Source organism: Pelophylax lessonae, assembly GCF_965119305.1.
Source record: "Pelophylax lessonae genome assembly, chromosome: 2".
NCBI classification, from domain to species: Eukaryota; Metazoa; Chordata; class Amphibia; order Anura; family Ranidae; genus Pelophylax; species Pelophylax lessonae.
This window is the reverse complement of record NC_138769.1, coordinates 451,248,842-451,274,683: the sequence shown is the minus strand read 5'-3', so window position 1 is coordinate 451,274,683 and position 25,842 is coordinate 451,248,842. Positions and strand designations below refer to the sequence as shown.

General features: G+C 41.7%; 1 protein-coding gene across 1 annotated transcript in view; it reads left to right on the top strand.

Moving 5' to 3' along the window:
- Positions 1-25,842, top strand: part of TMEM255B (transmembrane protein 255B) — an 86,606-nt gene that overhangs the window by 9,032 nt on the left and 51,732 nt on the right. Inside the window, exons 2-4 of the mRNA XM_082246008.1 lie at positions 2,093-2,235; positions 4,950-5,012; positions 23,620-23,709. Of these exons, the coding sequence (XP_082102134.1) occupies positions 2,093-2,235; positions 4,950-5,012; positions 23,620-23,709 (296 nt within the window). The remainder of the gene's footprint in view (positions 1-2,092; positions 2,236-4,949; positions 5,013-23,619; positions 23,710-25,842) is intronic.

Below are 25,842 nucleotides of genomic sequence, written 5' to 3'. Positions count from 1 at the left end.
AAATTAGTCTTAATAAATGCACCCCCCTAAACCTTGATTTAACCTTGTCGCCAGGAATTTAGTGAAGAGTTTAAGGTCAACATTGATTAGAGGAATAGGCCTAAAATTGGACTAATTTATATCATCTAAGTTATTTTTGAGAATCATTAAAATTGCAGCTAAGAGGGATGCTAGATGAAAAGAGCATTGGTTACATAGGTTGTTAAATGCATTCCGTAATAAAGGAGCAAGCACGTCCAGGAAGCTTTTATAGTAGAAAGCCATGAAGCCATTCAGCCCTGATCATTTGCGTAATTTTAATGATTTTATCTCTATAAGCACTTCTGACAGAGAAGCAGCAGAGTCAAGTGAGTCATGTAGAGCCTCAGAAACTTGAGGCAGAGATATTTGAGAAAAGAGAGTGTCATTCTTTAGAGAAAGAATCTATGGAGTTATAAAGTTCTGATAGGTGTTGTATAAATAGATACTGGTACTAGTACTAGTAAATACTACTAGTGTAGTTATGCCTCCCAATGTGAGGAATTTTAGCGTTGGGTCAGATATCTTCAATCCAGAGTCTGGGAGGGAGTCCTGCTTGGTGGCTTCAAGATAGAAGAGGTAGTTTGTATGCCTTATAGATTTTTTAGCTTGGCCAACAAGTAGTAGTTTTCAGTCCCACCTTGCATCATGTAAAGCAATTCTGTGAATTCTTCTAATTCTTCTAATTCTTTTAGAAGGGTCATTTCAGAATGCTTGTGGCTTGTCATGAAATGTGCATTCAAGAAGATGAAGATGTGTAATTCACTAATTCTTAAGAGAGGATGCAAGCTGAATGCAATGACCTCTCATTACAATCTTATGAGTCTGACATAACATGAGAGAAGAAATGTTGAGAAATGTATTGAGAGTTACATAATCTAGAATGTATGAGTAAACAAGAGTCAGTAGAAGTGCGTTAGAAAAGTGATTTGTTCAGGGACCAGGTTGGGTCGAGTCAGCGTTCTATTTTTTTAAATTGAATGAATTGCAATGCATTGTTATGGAATGCATTGTGTTGCATTATCCATATTTTACTTGCAGTAGCCAGGAATTGAACCCGAGGCTCTCCTAGTGGAAGGCGAGAACGCTAACCACAGAACCAGCGTACCACTGCGCATTAGCCATATTTTAAATCTCAAACATTGTGTGTTGCCCACAGCGGATCAAATTCTTCCCTTTATTGTCAAACCCCTAACTAGAAAGAAATTAAAGAGGCTACAGGAAAAAAAAAAAAAAAACCACAGACCTACTACTGAAACACTGGCACTGAAAAACTAACAGTTCAGTTGATTTCTGGGAAAGCTGCTAATTAGCAACAGTTAGTGGAGCCTAAGCTTAAAGAGGAGCTATTGGCATAGATCTTCATGTAATAAAACCTACAACATAGTTTTATTACATGTTGATCCTGTTAGTAGAGAAGTTGTATTTTTATTTTTTTTGCTGTATTTACCAGGCAAAGTAAAAGTGTCAGTTACAGAGCTTAGACAAATCATTTAACACTCACAGGGGTGATTAAAACGGTCAGCTTTTATTCTATATTTTAAACATTTTTCTAAAAGTAACCAGTTGTTGCTGTAATTGCTTAAAATGCAGGGCTTTAATTTGTTTATTTCTTATCCAAAGTAAATTTAAAACTATGTGTCCATCTAAGACTACTGTATCTGCAAGGTGAGAATATTGCTGTGCAATTTTACTGCATTGTTACTCTAATACAGGAAATTTTAAAAAGACCTGATCAATTGCAAGGATCAAATATGTTACGGAAGGGCTCAGAAAAAAAGAAAAACTGTTGTGTTAATGCTAGTGACAGACTGCATCATATACTGTATGTCTTTTTATTGTTCCCAAAGTTACAATTTAAGGAAGATTAAACAGTAATGGTAATGTACACAGCCAGTATAATGTCCGTTTACTGTAGTCAGTTCAGTGAAAGATCATTTCTGATTATTTAATACTGTTTTTTTGCCTTATTGAACACACTTTTATGGTTGCCAAACCGTTGTCATAAAGTGGATAAGTATTTTTTTTTTTTTTTTTAATTTTAAAAGTGGACTGTAATTTCAACTCATTGTAGGTCACTTTGCTAAAAGAAAGAAGACTTCCCTGTGGTTTACCATTGCTCTTCTTGTGGTATCAACTTTAATACTGATAATTGGCCTTGCTGCAACCACTAGGACAGAGAACATAACAGTTGGAGGCTACTACCCAGGGATCATTGTAAGTTATATTTCTCAGTTTTATGTTATAAATTCAGCTGCTTCACAAATACTGTTTATTTTTAAGTTTTAAACTGACTGCAAAGATATAGGCACAACGGGGGAAAATTAACAAAGAGTGTTACAAGCACAATGCTTGCACCATTCTTCCAGACATGAAAAATGAAGCAGATGCAGCTCCTACTTAACATAAGGGGTGCAAGCCTCTTTGTTATTTAGAAGCAATCGGTTCTCTTTTATTCCATGGCTATGATAGACACTACACTGCACAGAAAACAGAAGAACTTGAGTTGCTAGCCCTGCAGGCTCTGCTTGTGATCACTACACGAGCAAAGGGTAGGATGTGAGCTATCAGTGCACATCCTCTATGACAAGATCACACCTGGGGGGATCTACGGCAATTTTCTACATGGAAAACTGCTTCATTCCCTTATTAATTAGTTCCAGACCTTCCACCAGTTTTTATTTAACTCTGAAATAGAAGCTGGTGTGGGTTGCACAGATAGATGTAAGGTCCCTTTCAAACACTCCGTCTGTTGGAGTCTGTTTTTCTCAGCGGGGTGACCAATCTGCCGTTCCCCCCGCTGAGCAGGAGGATGACAGCTGTGTCTCCGCACTGTGTGCAGAGACACAGCTGTCAGTTCCCCATGCATCTCTATGGGGGAAATCGGATGGGAACGGACAGTCAGTCCGTTCTCATCCGATCCGATCCGCTGGACGGATGGAAAATAGGGTGAACGGTCCGCCTGTGTGAAAGGGGCCTAAAACAGAACTATCCACTTAGTTAATGTGGTACACACCACTTCTGACAGTTTTCAGCTCCAGTGAAATGGTGCAGAAAGTTTAGTTAATTCCCCATTCTGTCTTTAATATACAGATGATTCTTTCAGTGTTTGATAGTCCAGAAGTGGTTAAATAGATTTCCTATCAAATTCTTGTCCTAGCAGCATTGTTAGGGGCCCTGTAACAAAACCATTAAGGTGTCCCCCGCCTCGCTAATCTCCATTTCAAAGACTATTCTTCTATAATAGTAAATGCATAGAGTTTCCCAAACTTGATTTACATATTCATTTTATCTGATATGTAAATTTATCCTTTTTTTTTTTTTTTTTTTACCTTTTTGCTTTTATCTCTATCCTTGCTTTTAGCACTATCCTTTTTTTTTTTTTTTTTTTTTACTTTTTTGTTATTGTTGTCTGCATAAATCATTTAGTAGCCAAGCAGTGCTGGGCCCCCTGTACTTTTGACCCTCACAAAAATCACATTACCTGCTATGGCTATAGCTTCACCATTACCACATACTTCTATAGAACACATAGATTTCATCATATGATTACAATATACACTTAAATGCACTTGGGGACTAGAAACATAAAAGCACAATACACATTAGGAGGGGAACCCTTGGGGGAATCCAAAATGGAGAAAGATCTGGGAGTCTTGGTTGATGATAGACTAGGCAACAGCATGCAATGTCAAGCGGCAGCTGCCAAGGCCAGCAGAATATTAGCATGCATAAAGAAAGGGATGTATTCCAGAGATAAGTCTATAATCCTTCCACTTTATAAAACTCTGGTCCGACCGCATCTGGAGTATTCTGTCCAGTTCTGGTCGCCAGTCCTCAGGAGGGATGTGTTGGAGCTGGAGAGAGTCCAGAGAAGGGCAACTAAACTGATTAGGGGATTGGAGGACCTTGATTATGAAGAGCGTCTGCAATCGCTTATTTATTTTATTTTATTTCAGGTTCTTATATAGCGCTGTCTATTTACGCAGCGCTTTACACATCCATTGTACATTCACATCAGTCCCTGCCCTCAAGGAGCTTACAATCTAAGGTCCCTAACTCACATACATACACATTAAGGACAATTTTTTTATACAGGATCCAATTAACCTACCAGCATGTCTTTGGAGTGTGGGAGGAAACTGGAGTACCCGGAGGAAACCCACGCAGGCACAGGGAGAACATGCAAACTCCAGACAGGTAGTGTCATGGTTGGGATTCAAACCAGTTACCCTCTTGCTGCTAGGTGAAAGTGCTAACCACTACACCACTGTGCCGCCAATTTATTCTCCCTGGAGAAGAGACGCCTGAGGGGGGACATGATAGCAATTTTTAAATATCTCAATGGGGATCTCAGCTTAGAAAAAAAAGCTGTTCAGTTGAAGGGATTGCATGAGGACTCGGGGGCATACAATGCGATTAGAGGAGAAGCGTTTTAACCTCAGGCAACGTGGGGGGTTCTTTACTGTTAGGGCTACAAGATTGTGGAATTCTCTACCACAAGAAGTGGTTTCTGAGGGTAGTATGGTGGCTTTCAAAAGACTATTAGACGTACATCTCAAGGATCAGAACATTCAGGGGTATGTGAGATGATTACAGCCCCACACACCTACACAGGTTGAACTGGATGGACTGTTGTCTTTATTCAACCTCACCTACTATGTAACTATGTAACTATGTAAATGTGATTACAGTCACACAATACAATTGCACACTTATACAGTAAGTGTACACAAATTTAAAAATCATCAGAAATTGTGACATTTATAAGTTTAGGCAGATCATTGGCATGGATACAGTGGATTTGGCTACTTTAGCTAAGGGCAGCAAGTTATAATAAATGCCAAAAAGTATAATGACATTTGTGTCAATATGTAATGTATAACGAAGTTATATTTTTCAGATTTCCAATTTTCTTTTTTCTTTCCCAGCTCGGCTTTGGATCTTTTCTAGGAATTATTGGAATTCATCTTGTAGAAAACCGAAAACAAATGGTATGTATCATATTTTGATTCTCATCTGAATCTGCCCATGCAAATAACAAGAATTTGACACACATATTTGTGGTAGTTTTCCATTTTGTCCAGTTAATTAGAAACATTTATGATATTTTGTTTTAAATAGGTTAGCACTTTTTCTGTATTAACTAAAGAGAATGCAAACCTTAAGTCTTTATTTACACCGGAACTGTCAAATCTGCAATTACAGTGGGTACGGAAAGTATTCAGACCCCCTTCAATTTTTCACTCTTTGTTATATTGCAGCCATTTGCTAAAATCATTTAAGTTCATTCTTCTTCCTCATGAATGTACACATAGCACCCCATACTGACAGAAAAACACAGAATTGTTGACATTGTTGCAGATTTATTAAAAAAGAAAAACTGAAATATCACATGGTCCTAAGTATTCAGACCCTTTGCTGTGACACTCATATATTTAACTCAGGTGCTTTCCATTTCTTCTGATCATCCTTGAGATGGTTCTACACCTTCATTTGAGTCCAGCTGTGTTTGATTATACTGATTGGACTTGATTAGGAAAGCCACACACCTGTCTATATAAGACCGTCCAGATCACAATGCATTTTAGAGCAAATGAGAATCATGAGGTCAAAAGGAACTGCCTGAAGAGCTCAGAGACAGAATTGTGGCAAGGCACAGATCTGGCCAAGGTTACAAAAAGATTTCTGCTGCACTTAAGGTTCCTAAGAGCACAGTGGCCTCCATAATCCTCAAATGGAAGACGTTTGGGACGACCAGAACCCTTCCTAGAGCTGGCCGTCCGGCCAAACTGAGCTATCGGGGGAGAAGAGCCTTGGTGAGAGAGGTAAAGAAGAACCCAAATATCACTGTGGCTGAGCTCCAGAGATGCAGTCAGGAGATGGGAGAAAGTTGTAGAAAGTCAACCATCACTGCAGCCCTCCACCAGTCGGGGCTTTATGGCAGAGTGGCCCGACGGAAGCCTCTCCTCAGTGTAAGACACATGAAAGCCCACATGGAGTTTGCTAAAAAAAACACCTGAAGGACTCCAAGATGGTGAGAAATAAGATTCTCTGGTCTGATGAGACCAAAATAGAACTTTTTGGCCTTAATTCTAAGCGGTATGTGTGGAGAAAACCAGGCACTGCTCATCACCTGTCCAATACAGTCCCAACAGTGAAGCATGGTGGTGGCAGCATCATGCTGTGGGGGTGTTTTTCAGCTGCAGGGACAGGACGATTGGTTGAAATCAAGGGAAAGATGAATGCGGCCAAGTACAGGGATATCCTGGACAAAAACCTTCTCCAGAGTGCTCTGGACCTATGACTGGGCTGAAGGTTTACCTTCCAACAAGACAATGACCCTAAGCACACAGCTAAAATAACGAAGGAGTGGCTTCACAACAACTCCGTGACTGTTCTTGAATGGCCCAGCCAGAGCCCTGACTTAAACCCAATTGAGCATCTCTGGAGAGACCTAAAAATGGCTGTCCACCAACGTTTACCATCCAACCTGACAGAACCGGAGAGGATCTGCAAGGAGGAATGGCAGAGGATCCCCAAATCCAGGTGTGAAAGACTTGTTGCATCTTTCCCAAAAAGACTCCTGGCTGTATAAGATCAAAAGGGGGCTTCTACTAAATACTGAGCAAAGGGTCTGAATACTTAGGACCATGTGATATTTCAGTTTTTCTTTTTTGATAAATCTGCAACAATGTCAACAATTCTGTGTTTTTCTGTCAGTATGGGGTGCTATGTGTACATTCATGAGGAAGAAGAATGAACTTAAATGATTTTAGCAAATGGCTGCAATATAACAAAGAGTGAAAAATTTAAGGGGGTCTGAATACTTTCCGTACCCACTGTATATGCATTTAAAGCACACTTCTAAACACATATAAGCACATGTAATACATTTTCAATTCTTCAATACAATTTCAAGAGTATTTACCTGCATTTAGGTGAGATCCGTTTAGCTGCATTTATAGAAAATAGAATTTTCTGCATCCAGGATCTGATTAGAAACTCTAAATGCATGCAAATACCACTGAGTGCACCAGGAGCATCTAAATGCAGTAATTGTGATCTGGGAGGCATAAAAGGCGTCTATACTTTCCAGATGTCTCCTCCTGCTTTTAGAAACCTAAATGCCTAAGTGCCAGTGTGAATAAGGCCCAACAAGGAACCTTTCATATTTGCTTCTGTGGGGATTAAGCTCAAAGAAGAGGCACAAAATTCATTTTCTTATACAAGAAAGGCTGTTTATTTCAGGATAGGCCCAGACTGGCCATAGGACACACTTGGCATTTGCCCAGTGGGCCGGGGATGCATGTCCACATATCTTCACTTCAAGCGGCTGCCTACATTAGAGGTGAATAAGCCCAGCTCCCCCCTCCTGCCTGGTGCAGCTCCTCATATTCTGCTCTGGCCGGCTATTTCTGCCTAATTTCGGTCAGGAGCGGGAGTGAGCCCCATATGGCCCCCGCACAGATCTGTCCTTTTCCTTGGCTTTGGCAGCTCTACACACACCAAGGCTTCTCCCCTTGCCCTGTGTGTTTGTGCTCTGCCCACTGGAGAAAGCCCTACATCAAGCAGCAGCAGTGGCACAGATACACGGCAAGCCCCATTGCAGCAGGTCAGTGTGTGATTCGATCTCCCCAGCAGGTCATTGTGATCACAGCAAATAGGACTGTTTGCACTGGAGTTTTGGTTTCACTAACCAGTGGGAAGTTTGGATTCAAAATAATATGTATTATGCATTAAATTTTGTTTATGCATGGACACTATGTATGCAATATTTTCAGATTATTAACATGCTAAGATATATTTAGGCATTGATATTGGAGTTCACTTTTCTACGTCAGTAATCTTTGTTTCATGGTATGAATACTAAGTGGGGAACTTACTCTGGGTGTTTGCAGCAGCTGAATTTATTCATTCATGTTTATTTAAATGGCGGCACATAAGTTCTTTTTTTATCTATTTTTTTCATAGAGAGCAGTGGTCAGGATTTTGCCCCCCCCCCCCTTTCTTCTTATCTAGCACATCTCTTCTGTTTAAAGACCCCCCCCCCCTCTTTCTCTCTCTCTCTCTCTAGACATATATATATATATATATATATATATATATAGCAGATATTCCAGGCATTGGGCCTGATATGTGTCTGCCATTGTTACCTGTTACACCTTCAGCCCATTTAGGCTGAATACCCAAGTGTGAGAGTTGAGACAATGACCATTCCAGCATCTTTGGTTTGTTTTGTTTATTTTATATTGGGGATGGGAGAAGGGAATGAGTGGGATACTCCTCTGGCTCAACTAGGTAAGACTGGGACACTCTGTAGCAAAATGCCTGTTAGCGCTGTCTTGACGCCAGCTGGATGCCGACCAGCGCTTACTGACACTTGAAAATTGCTTTATAACTGGACTGTGCTAGAACTTGACTCGTAACCCTCTGGTTAACTCAAAAGATCCTGCACTGTAGTGAAACTTGACTCTTGACACTCTGTTAAGCTCAAAAGTCCTGTGAACAGCTCCCTCCAGCCCTTAACTGACTGAGGTAGCTCCTTGTAACTGCTTGTGCTGCTGCAACTCTCAACACTGTACACTGCACACTGTACACATTACCTCTTCAGAGCCAAACTGCTGGCGTCCCCTTTGCACTTTCAGGGTCCTCTCGCTAGGCACCCCCTCTGACACTTCGGGGTCCTCTTACTAGGCACCCCCTTTACTACTAGCTAGCTCCTGGATCCTTTGGACCTTCACCGGAGTCGTCCCCTCTCAGCTAGGCAGACCCCAAGGAGCAGTTACAGTACTCACGAACTTGGATTGCTTTCCTGAAACTGGGTCCCCTCAACTCCGCTGGTCCTCGGCACACCGGATCCTCTCTGCAGCTCAGCTCGCCCTTTATCCTCAGGCAAGCCGCCCGAGACACCCGATCCTTCTGACAGGAGGAGAGACAGCCGTACTCTCCCTCCTGGGACTCTGCTTCCCGCCAAAGACGCTGCGTCATGCGCTCCCTTCAAACTTATACCCACTCCAAGAATCCTGTGCGGCAGAATCTGCCTTTCTGGGGTAGATACAAGCCTGAATGTGCCACTGATTGGGTTTCCTCCACTGTCCAATTAGAACCCTCTCATGGAGCCAGTAGGGAGACTCCCCAGCCTCAATAGCAACACCTGGGAGACATGACAGCCCAGCTGAAAATGATGGCCCTGCTGTTAGGCAGCAAAGGCCCACTATACTTTTGCCTAGCACCTATCTTGTAGGGTGTTACATATATATATGTATGTGTGTAGCATCGTCCCCGTAGGGCTTGCTGTATGATGACTTGTTGGGCCTCCTCTGATTACCAGCACACAGTCGCTTATGGTACAGTTAACACATCCCTCCTTGCTCCCAATGGCTCATTGCTCAATAAACAGTCCTGGGATGTTTGTTTTTGGAATTTATTTTGGAACTTGGATGGGAGAAGGGAATAGAGGTATACTGCAACTCGAACTATGTAAATTGGATAAAGACAAGTCTCACTTGGTCTAACCAGGTTGCTTGTGGAAGCAGCTGCACTGCTTGAATCATACTGCCACATGTATGGAAAGGGTTAAGTCTCCTTTCTCTTTCTCTACAGCAATAGACTTTGTGATCTACATTATCTTACGAACACTCACTAGCATCCCCTTTACTGACACCTGTCCACTAACTCTTCTAGCTGCAGGGGTGGCCCCCCTTAGGCCAGGCCCCTTGACACAGATCTGTACTCACTGTACTGCAGAATCAGATCCTTTAGTGTCTCCCCCTTCCAGTCAGCATCACAGGACCTCTGGGTTCAGTTCCTCTCTAGCTCTCTTTAGGCCCTCAAGTCGACTACCTGAGGCCGCATGGCACCTCTCTACAGAGGAGGAGACAGCCGCCCCTTCCAATGGCCAGGGCTATATCAAACACCTGTGCACTCATTTGTCAATCCCCCCACTGTCCAACATGTCTCCCTATTGGACCAGTGTGAAACACTCTGCAGACAGACTGAGTTGCATCTGAGTACATTGAGCAGACCTCACTAGCAGATCCTGCTCTCTGGTAGGCAGAGAACAATATAGATTTATGTTTTAGCGCTGCACGGTATTTCCTTTCCTATATTTATACAACGAGTGTCAGTTGGGGTGTCAGCAGCTTGTTCCACTTTTCTTAATTTATTCATCACTTGGTTAGCGCAGTTGGATATTTTTATCTTTACACGAACAATATAGATTTACCTGCTGTGTGCGGTAAAGACCATAGTTTGGAAACTGTGGATACTCAAAGTGAAGAAATGTCATCATCACACCAAGGACTGGTCACTTGAGTGACAAAGGGGCCCTGCGTGACTTCGAAACATTGCTGTATATTATGTGACCACGGAATAAATCTTTTGGACCCTTTTGAGGAATCCTTGGTGTGCTAATGAGATTTCTTCACTATGAGTATCCACCAATCTATGCACTCACCAGATGATAAATGATTCTGTGCCTTAGATCATTACTTTGAAGCGAAGCGGTATCCTGCCCAGGTATATTGGTTGAATGGTGGTCAGTAAACCCCTTTAAATTTTATGTACCTGCAACCTACATTTATTTATACAGTATTTATACTATCAAAATGTATTGGGTTTCTGCAAAAGGTCAATCACACAGTGGAAATCCAAAACAAGACTGCTGGTGAAGAAGAAATTGCAATTAGATGCTTTATTCAAATATAGAAAATATATAAACATAGCCAACATATAGCTGCAAAAAATACATCTTTGTATTATTATACCCTTACAACCTCTACAAATACATTGCTGTACAAGTTTTGAGTGCCTGGATTCCATCCAAGCCCTTGTTAGGTTAGTTAAAAATAAAAAATAGTAATTATAAACATACGTAGAAAAGTAATATATGTAAAAAATTCATAAGGCACATCTTTGGAGAACTTTGGAGGTGAAGAACTCCAGACCTCACTTCGCTATATCCTAGGCTTAATTCTACTGCATTCTTTTAAAAATCCAATGGAGTGACTGACTATGGCAATGGCAATGGTCTAGAACAGTGATGGCGAACCATGGCACCCCAGATGTTTTGGAACTACATTTCCCATGATGCTCAACTACACTGCAGAGTGCATGAGCATCATAAGAAATGTAGTTCCAAAACATCTGGGGTGCCAAGGTTCACCATCATTGGTCTAGAAGGTCATCTCTAAAGTCCCCAAGTGATGTAAGGAGCCAGTGGTAACTCGACTTATATGTATCAATTATGGCAGTATCTGTTTTACGTGGTTATGAAGCAGATTGCACTGTGCCATCCTTATTTTAAAAGACTTTGACTATTTAATACAACTTAGAATGATGTCTTTTTTGTAGTTCCATTCAACAAGTTGTAATTCTTCAGAAAGAAGTAAACCTGTCATGGGAAAAATATGGGAAATGCCTTTTCTGACCTCTTTCTGAAAGGGTTAGTTACATTGCTGCAATGTCAGGACAAGTTGCTTTGGCTGTGATGAAGCAATGTGATTTAGTAAGTATAGGCATAGTAAAACAAATCCAGATTTCGATTACTATTATGATAGCCAATGTTTTTTCCATCTGTAAGCTAAGGCAGCCAATGGCTCATAAAAAGTACACATTTTATTTTAGAATTGGTCTTATAACAAACTCCATGTTATAATATGTCTGGTACAAAGGATGATTACTTTTTGTACAAATAAAATTGAGGTTTTTCTAAAATTGTGTGTATAATATTTGCACACAATACTATAGAAAGAACAAAGTGTATGGTAAAAAAAAAACCAAAGAAAAAAAACAAAAAACAGCTAAAGCAAGAAAAGTAGGAAGGCATTAATAACTAAATTAAAGCAGAAATATGCTGCATATAAGCACCACAACGTAAATTTGCTATTTCATTCATTTATAGCATTCAAAACAATCTTCCCCATCGATCAATGTCTCCATGGTTTATTTTCCTGAGAAATCACTTTGAAAAATACCCCCTACCATTTCTGGCCATTTTGAGTAAGGGCAGATGATTCATGTAGCATTTACAGTACTTCCTGTAATTAATTTGCCCTTAGCTCAGGCATGCAGGCAGGAGGGTGTGCTTAGCTTAGAAAACCCCTCCTTAAGACTCCTGGGATGTATGACATCATTTTCCTAGGCCTGAAAAGCAGGAAGTAGCTGAAGAAATGTTCAAAAAGTCTAAAACAAGTAAATATGACATATTTTCCTATTTATTTGTTATTACTAGCAGCATAAGGATTAAAAATAGTCAATGGTAGTTGAAAGCTGATGTAAAATTTCATAGTCTTGGCCCTCCTACTAGCATCTCCGAAATTATTATTTTTTATACTGTTAAATGCTTTGAAGGTCAGCCATTGAAGTCGTACATGTATCCCAATGATATCATATTTTTAATGAATTACAAAGAAAAAACTTTGCTGAAAAAATAAACTGTTTTCACCATAATTGCAGGGTTCCTAAATGTGCATTATATAGAAATGAAAAGATACATTTTTCATTTGATCTAAAAGAAATACCATAAAACAATATTTTTAGAATCTACTTACAAATGAAGCCTGAAAATGCTGTTAGCAGACTTCATTCATACAGCAGCCGCTGCTAATATATACAGAAGAAACACAATAGTAAAATGTTAAATATTCTAAAACTCTCCCAATCACCCCAAGGAAATATTATTGTTTATTCCAGCAGGTTTAATATGACTGATAAAATATAAGGACTATATTATATTATATGAGAAAAAGGTCCATGAATGAAAACAGTTCAATATTTTGCCAGATTCTGTGAAGATTTCTATATGTGAGTTCCACCACCATTAACATACTGCAATCATGGCTTGTAAAAACTCCTGCAATAATTTATTGCTTTTTACTTATATTGTGCCTTCCCCCCACTCCTTGTTATGAATGATACTCAGTGAATTTCAGCACCATTCACAATCTGTGCTCACATCAAAGTTTTGACCTATTATGCACAAATAGATCGCCACACGCTTTCCCCTTTAGGGGTCTTAATCAGCTCCTCCAGATGTCTGCACTCCTCACCTGGGCACCTCCTGCACTGACAACAATGAGGACTATATAAAGCAGGGTAAACCCACTAGTGTCTCCACTCAAAGGAAATAAAGACTGAACATAGTATTTTACCATAAAACTAAAATGGCCAACGTATTCAAAGTCAGGTGCACTATATGCCAGCAGTGCACTCCCTTAAAATCTTTTGCATGACAATCAGGTACATGCCCCCTTTAAGCCCCAGACATCAGCATCACCATTACATGCTCTCCAGCAGCTACTTCGGGGTGACATAATGATGTCATCAAGCTCCACCCTGACGTGTTTCGTCACTTCCACTGTGACTTCTTTAACCTTCCTAGCGGTATTCCCAAGCGTGGCTCAGGGTTAAATTTCAGAGCCAAAAGCGGTAACCCCGAGCCACACTCGGGGTACCGCCAGAAGCATCGCTGGATCCTGTAAAAGAGGTTTCTTACCTGGTCACCGGGATCCAGCGATGTGTCCGGCGGTGTCTCGCGGCGGATCTTCCTCCCGATCGTCTCCGTGCCCCGTCTTCCGTCTCCTGTGACGTGACGTTCGCAGGGGGGTGGAACCAGTGGTAAATTCAAATGTAAAAACACACCAAACACACTGATACAATTCAAAATAAAAAAAAATCACATTAGTTTGCCCCCCAGTGCCCTTTCCTGCAGTTTTACTGTCCTTTTTATGTAAATATATATATATATATATATATATATATACATATAAACATATATATATATATGTATATATATATATATATATATATATATATATATATATATATATATATATATACATACGTAATTCTTGTGAATGAGCAGCCCAAACCAACTGTATACATTATATATATACACGTATATATATATATATATATATATATATATATATATATATATATATAATGTATACAGTTGGTTTGGGCTGCTCATTCACAAGAATTACATGCAAAATAATGGTACCGCTTTCAGCACCTAAAATCCAAAAGAATCATACTGCCAGGGAGGTTAAAGGGAAGAACAAGGATCTGACAGCATATTGAACTTTTTTCATTCATTCATTTAATTTGTTCTTATAAAATATAATATTGTCTTTATTTTTATTTTTATTTATTTTTTGTCATATTGAGCCAGCTTGATTACACAATATTATTTCCTTTGGGTGATTAAGAGAGTTTTTGAATATTGCCATAAATAGTTGTGCTGCACTATTTGATTCATGAGCCACTTATCTGCAAGTTTCTTAGAAATACAGCATTAAGTTGAAAGCCTGTAGCATCCACTTTGTAAACCTGTTGTCAGCATAGGCCCCTTCTTCACAATAAACACAAAGGGGTTGATATAGGCCCCTTTCACACGAACGATCCAATCAGATCCGCCTGTCAGTTTTTTTAGGCGGATCTGATTGGATCCTCCATGCATTCCTATGGGGCAGAGGATGTCAGTGGAGACATGTCCGCTGACACCCGCTGCCATCCACATCCGATCCCGTCCGTGAAATCCGGGCGGATGGAAAGCCTATTTTCCATCCGTCCAGGGGATCGGATCAGATGGGAGTGGACAGGCGGTCCGCTCTCATCTGATTCCCCCATAGAGATGCATGGGGCTCTGATATCTCCCTCTCCGCACACAGAGCAGAGAGGGAGATGTCACCTTCCTGCTTAGCGGGGATCTGTGTTTACGATCCCCTGATGAGCAGCATGGAACAGCCTACGGAGGCGGACCGCGTGAAAGAGCCCTTACTAAAACTGGAGAGTGCAAAATCTGGTGCAGCTGTGCACGGTAGCCAATCAGCTTCTAAATCCAGCTGGTCCAATTAAGCTTTGACAAAAAAAAAACAACTGAAAGCTGGCTTCTATGCAGAGCTGCACCAGATTTTGCACTCTCCAGTTTTAGTAAATCAACCCCTGTATCACTACTTTCATGTCAACAACTAGAGTTATATAAGCATAGAAGAAATACTTTGATTTACCAGAAAGAAGTTAAAGGCATTTTAAAATATTTTTGTGCTGTCTTCCTGTTGTATTTTGTATCATTTTAATTGGTTTATTCCATTTTGTTCAGCTAAACATCCTTTCTCATTTACAAATATAACAACAAATTGAATTCAATGAATCCGATAAAACTCAAAACAACATTTATTGTTAACACTAATGTAATAACAGCTTCTGAAGAGCACTGGGCAAATGGAAGCCATTATAGGTCACATTTCCCTGACGCTGGAATTCTGAAAAAGCATCTGCATTTTTATTTTTGGATACATGCACATAGAAGATTTCACTCCTTCCTTAGATTATAGCAGAGTTTGTATCATTAGTTTATTTGAACACAACAAAGAAAACAGATACAGAGTGTTTTGATCAAACAGTAATTTACTCTTGCTAGAATGAAACCTAAAAAAGGCAATTATGAATCCTAGAGCCAGACAGAGATGTTATACCTCCCCTGCGATGGAAATTTTGCAGGGGAAATGTAAACAAGGCAGATCACCATTCTGTCAGTTGGGAAGGCATGGATCCTGTGTTGCTGCAAAGTAGAGATATGGATCCATGCCTTTCCCTAGTAAAAGCACCTCCCACAGAACACAAACACAGTAGCTAGGCACACAGTTAACCCTTTGATCGCCCCTGTTGTTAACCTGTTCCCAGCCAGTGTCATTAGTACAGTGACATTTATTTTCAGCACTGATCATTAACCTCCCTGGCGGTATGATTATGTCAGGAATTATGTACCAAAAGCGGTACAATTTTTTTCATGGAAATTTGGCGTTATGTATTATAGGCCTACAATTCTTAGTAATTACTGACTTAAACCTGACCAAAACAAGACTCTAGTAGACATCCCAGATGTGATAAATTTGAAACACAAACGCATGAATTATAATCTAATCAATAATATAATTTTATTATATAATATATAATATATATATAATAAAATTATATTATTGATTAGATTATAATTCATGCGTTTTATATATATATATATATATATATATATATATATATATGTGTTTGTGCATATATATATATATATATATATATATATATATATATATATATATATATATAATATAAATGTGTTATGTGTTTGTGTTTGGTGCAACGTTTGAATTTCCCTCCCAGTTCCGCTCCCATGCAGCATTGCTGCTGCAGGGAACGGAACTAGGAAGTCATCACACCGACAGACGAGCGGCGGGGATCTCGGCTGGCGGTCACAGCAATGAGAGATCATCGCTGGATCACCAGGAGAAGGTAAGAGACAGCGCTGAGCACTCTGCACATCTACCCGAGCGTGACTCGGGGTTACCGATCCTAGCCTAAAAAATCCACCCTGAGTCACGCTCGGGGATACCGCCAGGGAGGTTAATAATAGTGTCACTGGTCCCCAAAAAGTGCCCGTTAATGTCCGAATGTCTACCACAGTACCACTATAAGTCGCTGATCGCCACCATTACTAGTAAAAAATGATTAAATGACAATCAATACAAATATCCCATAGTTTGTAGACGCTATAACTTTTGCGCAAACCAATCGATATATGCTTATTGGGATTTTTTTTTTTAACCAAAAACATTTAACAGAATATATATTGGCCTAAATTTTTGAAGAAATTAGATTTTTACATTTTTTTTTTATTGGATAGGTTTTAAAGCAGAAATTAAAAAATTATTGTTTTTTTGTTTATAGCGCAAACAATAAAAAATGCAGAGATGATCAAATACTACCAATAGAAAGCTCTATTTGTTGGAAAAAAAAGACATACATTTCATTTGGGTTCAGTGTCGCATGACCGCGTGTCAGTTAAAGCAACATAGTGCCGTATCGCAAAAAGTGGCCTGGTCATGAAGGGGGTATATCTTCATGAGGTCAAGCGGTTAACTAACTGTAACCCTACCTCTTTGATTACTCATTTTAGACTGCTGATATCTTGAGATGCTTTTCATTTGATACAGTGGAGTTGATTTTTCTTAGGCTCAGTTCACACTGGGGCGGCTTCAAAGTCACCTGACTCTGAAGCCACCCGTGCAGCGCGACTTCAGCGTGGCTTGTAAACGGCTTCTCTAATAGAAGTCAATGCAAGTTGCCCCCAAGTAGTGCAGCGACTTGAGTTGCTCCAATTAAAATGGTTCCATTGCACTTAATGGAGCGTGACTTTTCAGGCAACTATGTTGCCTGGCAAGTTGCCCCAGTGTGAACCAAGCCTAAAACTCTAAAGTGCAAAATCTGGTGCAGCTGTACATGGTAGCCAGTCAGCTTCTAACTTCAGCTTGTTCAATTAGGCGTTGACAAAAAAAAAACCTGGAAGCTGATTGGTTTCTATGCAGAGCTGCACCAGAATTTGCACTCTACAGTTTTAGTAAATCAACCCCTCTGTATACCAGTGGAATACTACTTGCCATATATGTTTATCTGACCCTGTGTATAGCATCTTTAGACGTTTTAAAGATAATAATATTTAGATGTATCTTTGACTTGGAACTTATAAAAACAAAACTTAAATAAAAAAATAAAAAAAATGAAAATATACAATGCCTTGCTTTAATATACAATTATACAATGCCTTTAAGTCTTCCTCTAACTTGGTAGCTGTGCTTGTATAATAGGCATCCTTATAACTGACTTGTGTCAGTAGGTATCATTATGAAGATTAGAGGACCTCTGTTCAAATAACCTGTGTCTTGCAAATGGATATGCTAACCATTAACCGAAAAGCTTACCCAAACTTCAACCCTTTCTAGTGAATACCACTAATCGAACTGTAGTGCTGTGCATTCTGTGGCACATGTCCTGTATGCACAGTTTTGGCACTATCCTTGCAATCAGATATGTATTAAATGTAACTCTTTTCATTGCCCCCAGAATGTGTTTTAAAGCTGTGAGTAACTTGGATCAGAGTTGAGGTCCAAACCTTTTATTTTAAACCAATGATTATTTAAAGGGGTAGTCTATCCCATATCTCATATTAAAATGTGCATTGATTGTATAACATACTCTCACTAAGACAATATTACCTGAAATGAATCCATGGCTATTTGTACTGCTGTTGAAATTCAGTCCTAGATCAGGCTTCTTTTTGACATAGATGGTGCATGCTTAAAACAAAGTGTACCAAATGTATCACTAGCCCATGTAAACATTAATTTGACAGATATCAATAAATCAATAAAGACATTGTTCATGATTATTGCTAATACTGTCAATCAGCACAATAAAGTAGATGTGCCTTTATGGAAAGCTGCAGTTCTCTTTTGTCTAGTACAGTTGTTCTTAACCTTGTTGGAGGTACTGAACCCCACCAGCTTCATATGTGCATTCACCGAACCCTTCTTAATTGGAGAAATAAAATATGATTTTATGAGTCTAGCCAGAAAATAAGGCGTTGTTTACAGAACTGAATTAAACGTATCATACAAAGTAAAATGTACAGAGGTCAGTAGTATGTAGGGCAGCGTACAGAGCTCAGTAGGCTGTAGGGCAGGTACAGAGGTCAGTAGGCTGTAGGGCAGCGTACAGAGGTCAGTAGGCTGTAGGGCAGTGTACAGAGGTCAGTAGGCTGTAGGGCAGCGTACAAAGGTCAGTAGGCTGTAGGGCAGTGTGCAGTAGTGAGTAGTTTGTAGGGCAGTGTGCAGTGATCAGTAGTTTGTAGGGCAGTGTACAGTGCTCAGTAGTTTGTAGGGTAGTGTACAGTGCTCAGTAGTTTGTAGGGCAGTGTAGTGAGGTCAGTAGCATGTAGGGCATTGTATAGGGGTCAGTAGTTTTTAGGGCGGGGTAGAAAGGTCAGGAGGATTGTTGGAGGCAACATGTAGTTTTACGTGTTCTGATATCAGATGCTTCTGGATAATTGAACCTAACTACACCTGGTCTGGAATGCAAAGTGACCAACAGGACATTCCTGGCAAGGAGTCCTAAATGGGAATTCTTATTCTCGCAGGATGTTCTCGCATAAACCTCCTATTGTGAGATATGGGTGTAGAGGAGCCTCAGATAAGATCTCCTAGGGAGGTGATTCCAACATCAAAGGCCAGTGGTGAATAAAAATGAACCAGGTCAAAAACAGTGATTCGTGGACAAATGGCGCCCCTAGTGGAAGAATATAACATGCTTCCTGGAAAGATGAGATACTTCCTGTTGAGTAGGAGGGGGGGCATCTTACGAATTGTCATTGGAAAAGAAGACAGTGGGTGTTTATCTGGGTGGTGTCTGAGTGGGCTTTAAATCCGGATTGCTTGCTAGAATTCTCTCTCTTACTCTTGGCTGCTGGCTCTTGGCTGTGGGCCATCATGGCTCTTGGGTTCCTCTTTTTCTCCTTCCTGTGTGCTTGAGACCAGCTGAAAGATATCGGACCCGAGGACTAATATGTAACGTATTATCTGTAATTGTTTTGTCTTATATGCTCTGTAATATTCCTTTAGTGTTTTATGTTAGCATTTCTACTTTCTTTATAATAAATTAGATCCTTGTTTATTCAAGCAGTGTGTTTATTTTTATAGCTAGCATTGTTAGCATACCCTCCATTAACCTTATCAGAGCTTTGATAGACTATTATAGGAATAGACAATAGAATACATCTTTATAATAAATAGGGGAGGTACAAAACCACCTCATATTTATTTCAAGGATGTAGGGCAGTGTACAGAGGCCAGTAGCATGTAGGGCAGTGTATAGGGGTCAGTTGATTGTAGGGAAGGATAGAGTGGTCAGTAGGCAGTAGGACGGTGTACAGAGAATAGGGCAGAGGACAGGAGTTGACAGGACAGAGGATAGGACAGTGTACAGGGATCAGTAAAGCCACACACCAGGGGGCTGGGAGGGCACACACCAGGGGAGGGTCAGGAGGGCACACACTGGGGGGGGGTCAGGAGGGCACACACCGGGGGGGTTGGAAAGGCATACACTGGGGGGGAGGGTCAGGAGGACACACTGTGGGGGAGGGTAGTGAGGGCACACACCAGTGGAGAGTCAGGAGGCCACACACTGGGTGTCAGGAGGGCACACATCAGTGGTTGGGAGGGCACACACTGGGGGAGCCAGAAGGGCACACACTGGGGGGGGGGTTGGGAAGGCATACCATGGGGTATCAGGAGGGCACACACTGGGGGGGGTGGGAGGGCATACCATGGGGTGCCAGGAGGGCACACTGGGGTGGGGTTGGGAGGGCATACCATGGGGTGTCAGGGGGGCACACACTTGGGGGGGTTGGGAGGGCATACCATGGGGTGTCAGGGGGGCACACAGTGGGGGGGAGGTGTTGGGAGGGCATACCATGGGGTATCAGGAGGGCACACACTGGGGGGGTTGGGAGGACATACCATGGGGTGTCAAGAGGGAACACACTGGGGGAGGTGTTGGGAGGGCATACCATGGGGTGTCAGGGGGGCACACACTGGGGGGGGGGGTTGGGAGGGCATACCATGGGGTGTCAGGAGGACACACACTGGGGGGAAGTGTTGGGAGGGCATACCATAGGGTGTCAGGAGGGCACACACCAGGGGGCATTCACAATGCTTATTGAGCTAAATGAAAAGGACATGCATTTCCATTTGTCAGCTAACAGCACCTCTATGCTAAGCTGCAGTAACTCAGCAGACTTAGCATAGAGGCAGTGGCGTACCAATAGGGGGGGCGGGGGTGCGGCCCGCCCCGGGTGCCACTCACTGGGGGGTGTCAGCCGGTGTCCTGCCCGGTGTGTTCAGAGTCAGACAGATCCCGCAGTGTGAAGGCAGCTGCAGTGGCTGGCAGCTCCTTCAGTCCGTGCTGCTAGTGGGGGGCGGAGCCGCGGCGGGAATAAGGGGGCGGAGCCGTGGCGGGAATAAGGGGCGGAGCCTCGGCGGGAATAAGGGGCGGAGCCTCGGCGGGAAGAAGGTGAGTGCCCATTGCAAAAGTGTGTGCTGGATAGGAGGGGGATGGGGCTGCTGCATATAGAGGAATTCATCTTTCTCTATTCTTCCTGCAGCTGCCTGCTGAATAACTGATTCTCCTCCTCTCCCTCCTGCAGGAAGAATAGGGAAAGATCAATTCATCTATATGCAGCTGCCCCACCCCCCTCCTATACAACTTCTTTTGCTGGCCCCCCAAAGTTCTTAACCTCCTCCAGTGCTCCTAATCCCTCCCTCAGTGCTTTTAGCCCCTCTCCCCCCAGTGCACTAGACCCCCCCTGTTCTTTAGCCCCCCCCCCATGCTCTTCAACTCCCCATAGTGCTTTCTCCCTCCCCCCTAAGTGCTCCCTGTCCCCCCAGTGCTCTCCACCCCCCTGATATTCCCTGCTCGCCCCCCAAGTGCTCCCTGTCCCCCCCAGTGCAATCCACCCCCTGCACCTTCCAACCCCCCTACAATGCTTTCCAAACCCTCTCTTAATTCTCTCCAGTTCCCCGCCCCCCACCGTGCCCTTCAGCACCTCCAGTGCTCTCTGCTTCGTCTGTGCTCTCCGGCCCCCCTAGTGCTCTTCTATCTTCTATCATGTCCTCAGCCTCTGAGCATCTACTGTATCATGTCTGTAGTCTCTGACCATCTCCTGTATCATGTCTGTAGTCTCTGACCATCTACTGTATCATGTCCTCAGTCTCTGGCCATCTCCTGTATCATGTCTGCAGTCTCTGACCATCTCCTGTATCATGTCTGTAGTCTCTGACCATCTACTGTATCATGTCCTCAGTCTCTGACCATCTATTGTATCATGTCTGCAGTCTCTGACCATCTCCTGTATCATGTCTGCAGTCTCTGACCATCTCCTGTATCATGTCTGTAGTCTCTGACCATCTCCTGTATCATGTCTGCAGTCTCTGACCATCTCCTGTATCATGTCTGTAGTCTCTGACCATCTACTGTATCATGTCCTCAGTCTCTGACCATCTATTGTATCATGTCTGCAGTCTCTGACCATCTCCTGTATCATGTCTGCAGTCTCTGACCATCTCCTGTATCATGTCTGTAGTCTCTGACCATCTACTGTATCATGTCCTCAGTCTCTGACCATCTCCTGTATCATGTCTGCAGTCTCTGGCCATCTCCTGTATCACGTCTGCAGTCTCTGATCATCTACTGTATCATGTCTGCAGTCTCTGACCATCTCCTGTATCATGTCTGCAGTCTCTGACCATCTCCTGTATCATGTCTGCAGTCTCTGACCATCTCCTGTTTCATGTCTGCAGTCTCTGACCATCTCCTGTATCATGTCCTCGGTCTCTGACCATCTCCTGTTTCATGTCTGCAGTCTTTGGCCATCTCCTGTATCATGTCTGCAGTCTCTGACCATCTACTGTATCATGTCTGTAGTCTCTGAATATCTCCTTTAGCAAGTCTCCAATCTCTTACTCAAACTTAAACACATTGCTAATATTAGCTATCTATCTATGTTGAAGGTAGGACTGTGCAGGGGAGGCAGAGAGTGCAAAAGGGGGAACTGTGATTAGAGAGACGGAGGGCAGACTGCAAGGGGCACTGTGATGGGGGGCTGTGAAATTTGTGCAAAAAATATTCTTGAAAACATTACATTTTTTGTGGGTGTTTTTACATTTTAAAGTCGGGGGGGGGGGTGCCAGATATAGGATCCGCCCCGGGTGCCAAATGCTCTAGGTACGCCACTGCATAGAGGTGCTTGCAAACTAATCCACTATGTACAGCTAGCTGAGCCTACCTCCAGGAACATTCACTCGGCTCCCTCTGCTCAGCTGCTCACACTTCCCTCTTCCAAGCGGGCGCGATCTCCGTGGTCAGGTACATCCCCATCCCGCCCACTCAAGCAGCAAGCAGCCTGCAGGAGATAGGCTGGAAACCTGCTGGGGGAGGTACAGGGGGCAGAGCGTCAAGTGTCTATGTGTAATGGCTGTGAGTCGTCCCGACCGCAGCTCTGATTTCCCGGGGGAGGGGGGGGGTTGGCCTCACAATCAGTAATATTTTCACGGGGGGAGCAATTGCCCTGTTGCCCCCCCGCCGAACCCCTGAGACTGACTCACCAAACCCCTGGGGTTCGATCGAACCCAGGTTAAGAACCACTGGTCTAGTATCTCCTGGTATTGTAGACTTGCATTATCTTCTGCGGTAACATGACCACCACTCAGGGCAAAAGTCACAATTCTCTATTGAATCTAAAATAGCTCACTTAGTGTGGCTGATTTACTGAAGGCAAATAGACTGTTCACTTTGCAAGGGAAGTTGCACTTTGCAAGGGAATTATGCCCATAGCTTCACGAATGAGCTGAAGCTCTGCTGACTTCCATTATCCAAAAATGTGCAAGCAAAAATGCTGTTTTAGTTTATTTTCCTTGTACACGATTGGGTTTTTTTTTTTTGTTGCAACTGAATTTCCACTGCATTCACTAAGCTCTGGGGAAAATTCCCTTGCGAAGTTCAGCTTTCCTTGAAAAGTTATTAGCCGATTTGCCTTTAGTAAATCAACCCCAATGTGCCTGCATGGGCTCATAAACCAAAGTTGGAGGTGATAGAGGATTTGTTCTATGCATCAAGCAAATACAAACAAATGTATCTGCATGAAAATGTATTAAACGTAAATGTTTTCCACAACAGAATTTTTCTGATCCAGCCTATTTTTTTTTCCTCTAGCTAGTAGCCGCCATTGTATTTATCAGTTTCGGTGTGGTAGCATCATTCTGCTGTGCTATAGTTGATGGCGTGGTTGCCGCACGACATATTGTGAGTATTTGTTCATGATAATAATGTTTTAAACTCTTTCTACGTTTAAGTTATGCAAAAGGACAAACACACTTGAAATAGAAGCTGTCCTATATAACCAGCCAACCACATAATTTCTAAATATATTGGTTATTAATGGATGTGTTTGGGTATTGGGAAATTACTTGTACCTGTATACAGCTAACTTCAGTTCATCATTACACCTCTTGAAATGGTGGAAATTATAATATAAAATCAGCTAAATAACCCAATAATGTTGGTAAAGGGGATGTAAAGTATTTTTAACAATAATTTCTTTCTTTATTACAATAAGCTCTAAAAAATAATATTTAAATTTTTTCTTATTTGTGTCAGGTAAATATGAAATATTGCATAGAAATTGTATTGCATGTAGGTTTTTTTTTTTATCCTGCAGGCATGGAAAGCTTTAGGCTCCTTTTAATATTTCTGTCCTTACTGTCTGCTGTACGCGGCATTGCCCCTAAAACCCGCCCCCCCACACATTCTTATTGGCTGATCACTATGATGGGCAGCCTCACTGACCAATAGAAATGTGCAAGAGGTAAGAAGGGGAAGGGAAGTTACAGCATGATTATCAAAGCTGGATATTTAGCTAAAAGCTTTGCATTATTTATGTCTGTGCCTGTTGCATATTTTTACTCACTTCCTTTCTGATAACTCCAAAGCTACACTGACTTTGGAGTGCAACTTTGGTGCAACTTTGATGCAACGTTGGATGGGTGAAACTTGGGTATGACTTTGGCTTTGACCAGTGAAAATGGAAAATGATTCCACAACTGTTGCATTGTAAAACATTCAGGTACAACTTTCATGCAACTTTTGAAGGTCAACATTGAAGTTTTTGGCCCTCAAGTTGCATGAAAGTCAGACCAACTACTTTAAACTACTTTGAAGTCGCTGCAACTTTAAGTTGCACATATATGAATGTTTATCATTGGAAAACATGGGGAACGACTTGTCATGCGACTTTGATGTCCAAAGTTGCATGACAAGTCGCACAAGTGTGAATAGAGCCTTCATCTTACCTCCTAAATTATGGATTGGGTTGTGACCTAGGCAATCTGCTTATATTAGAACATGGACAAATGGCTGCTGACAGGATATCAAAAGTCAGACTTGACACTTGTGGTGCTGGAGGCAACTTACTTCATGGAAAGTTAAAGACTCCATGATAACAGCCTGCAGAAATCGTTTTTGAATTCTCCTAGTAGCCTTGACCCAGTGAATTCAGTTTCACCTCATTTACCCACATTTATCCAGCCATGAACCGGGACATACTGAATTTAAAGAACAAATGGGTTGGGCAAATTTACTGTCCTGATATCTTTGTTTTGTTCTGAGGAATTGGGGTGAAAAAAAAGATCCTGGCATGGATAAAATACCTTTCTTATTAGATTCCAATCATATCCATATACTGTATACAGTATGTGTGCGTGTGTATAATATATATATATACACACACACTATATTACCAAAAGAATTGGGGTGCCTGACTTTACACGCAGGTGAACTTTAATGGCATCCTAGTCTTAGTCCGTAGGGTTGGCATACACTTTGCAGTTATAACAACTTCAACCTCGCTCATCCATGTCTTTATGGATCTTGCTTTGTGCACTGGTGCGCAGTCATGTTGGAGCAGGAAGGGGTCATCCCCAAACTGTTCTCACAAAGTTAGGAGCATGAATTGTCCAAAATCTCTTAGTATGCTGATGCCTTAGGAGTTCCCTTCACTGGAACTAAGGGGCCAAGCCCAACCCCAAAAACAATCCCATATACCATTACGACTGGTTTACATATGCAGCTGATAGGGTTTAAACAGCCTGCCCTCAACCATTGTGCATTTCCATGTAATTCCCAATCTCTTGCCTATTGAAAAACTAGTCCCTATATTTTTGTATAAACGAAATCCAGTTTTTATGTTAATATGCTATAATATAGCATTTTAAAGTTCAAATCCAGTTTCATTTAGGAAATGGCTGTGTGGGGCAGGAGGCACAAAGGGAGAATCACTGGAGTATGAAAAATGTTAGTATATTAATAACTCTTTTAAATGCAGGAGGGCACAAAGTATTTAAATTAACTGGATGGATGAGCTATAATATCTTTTATTTT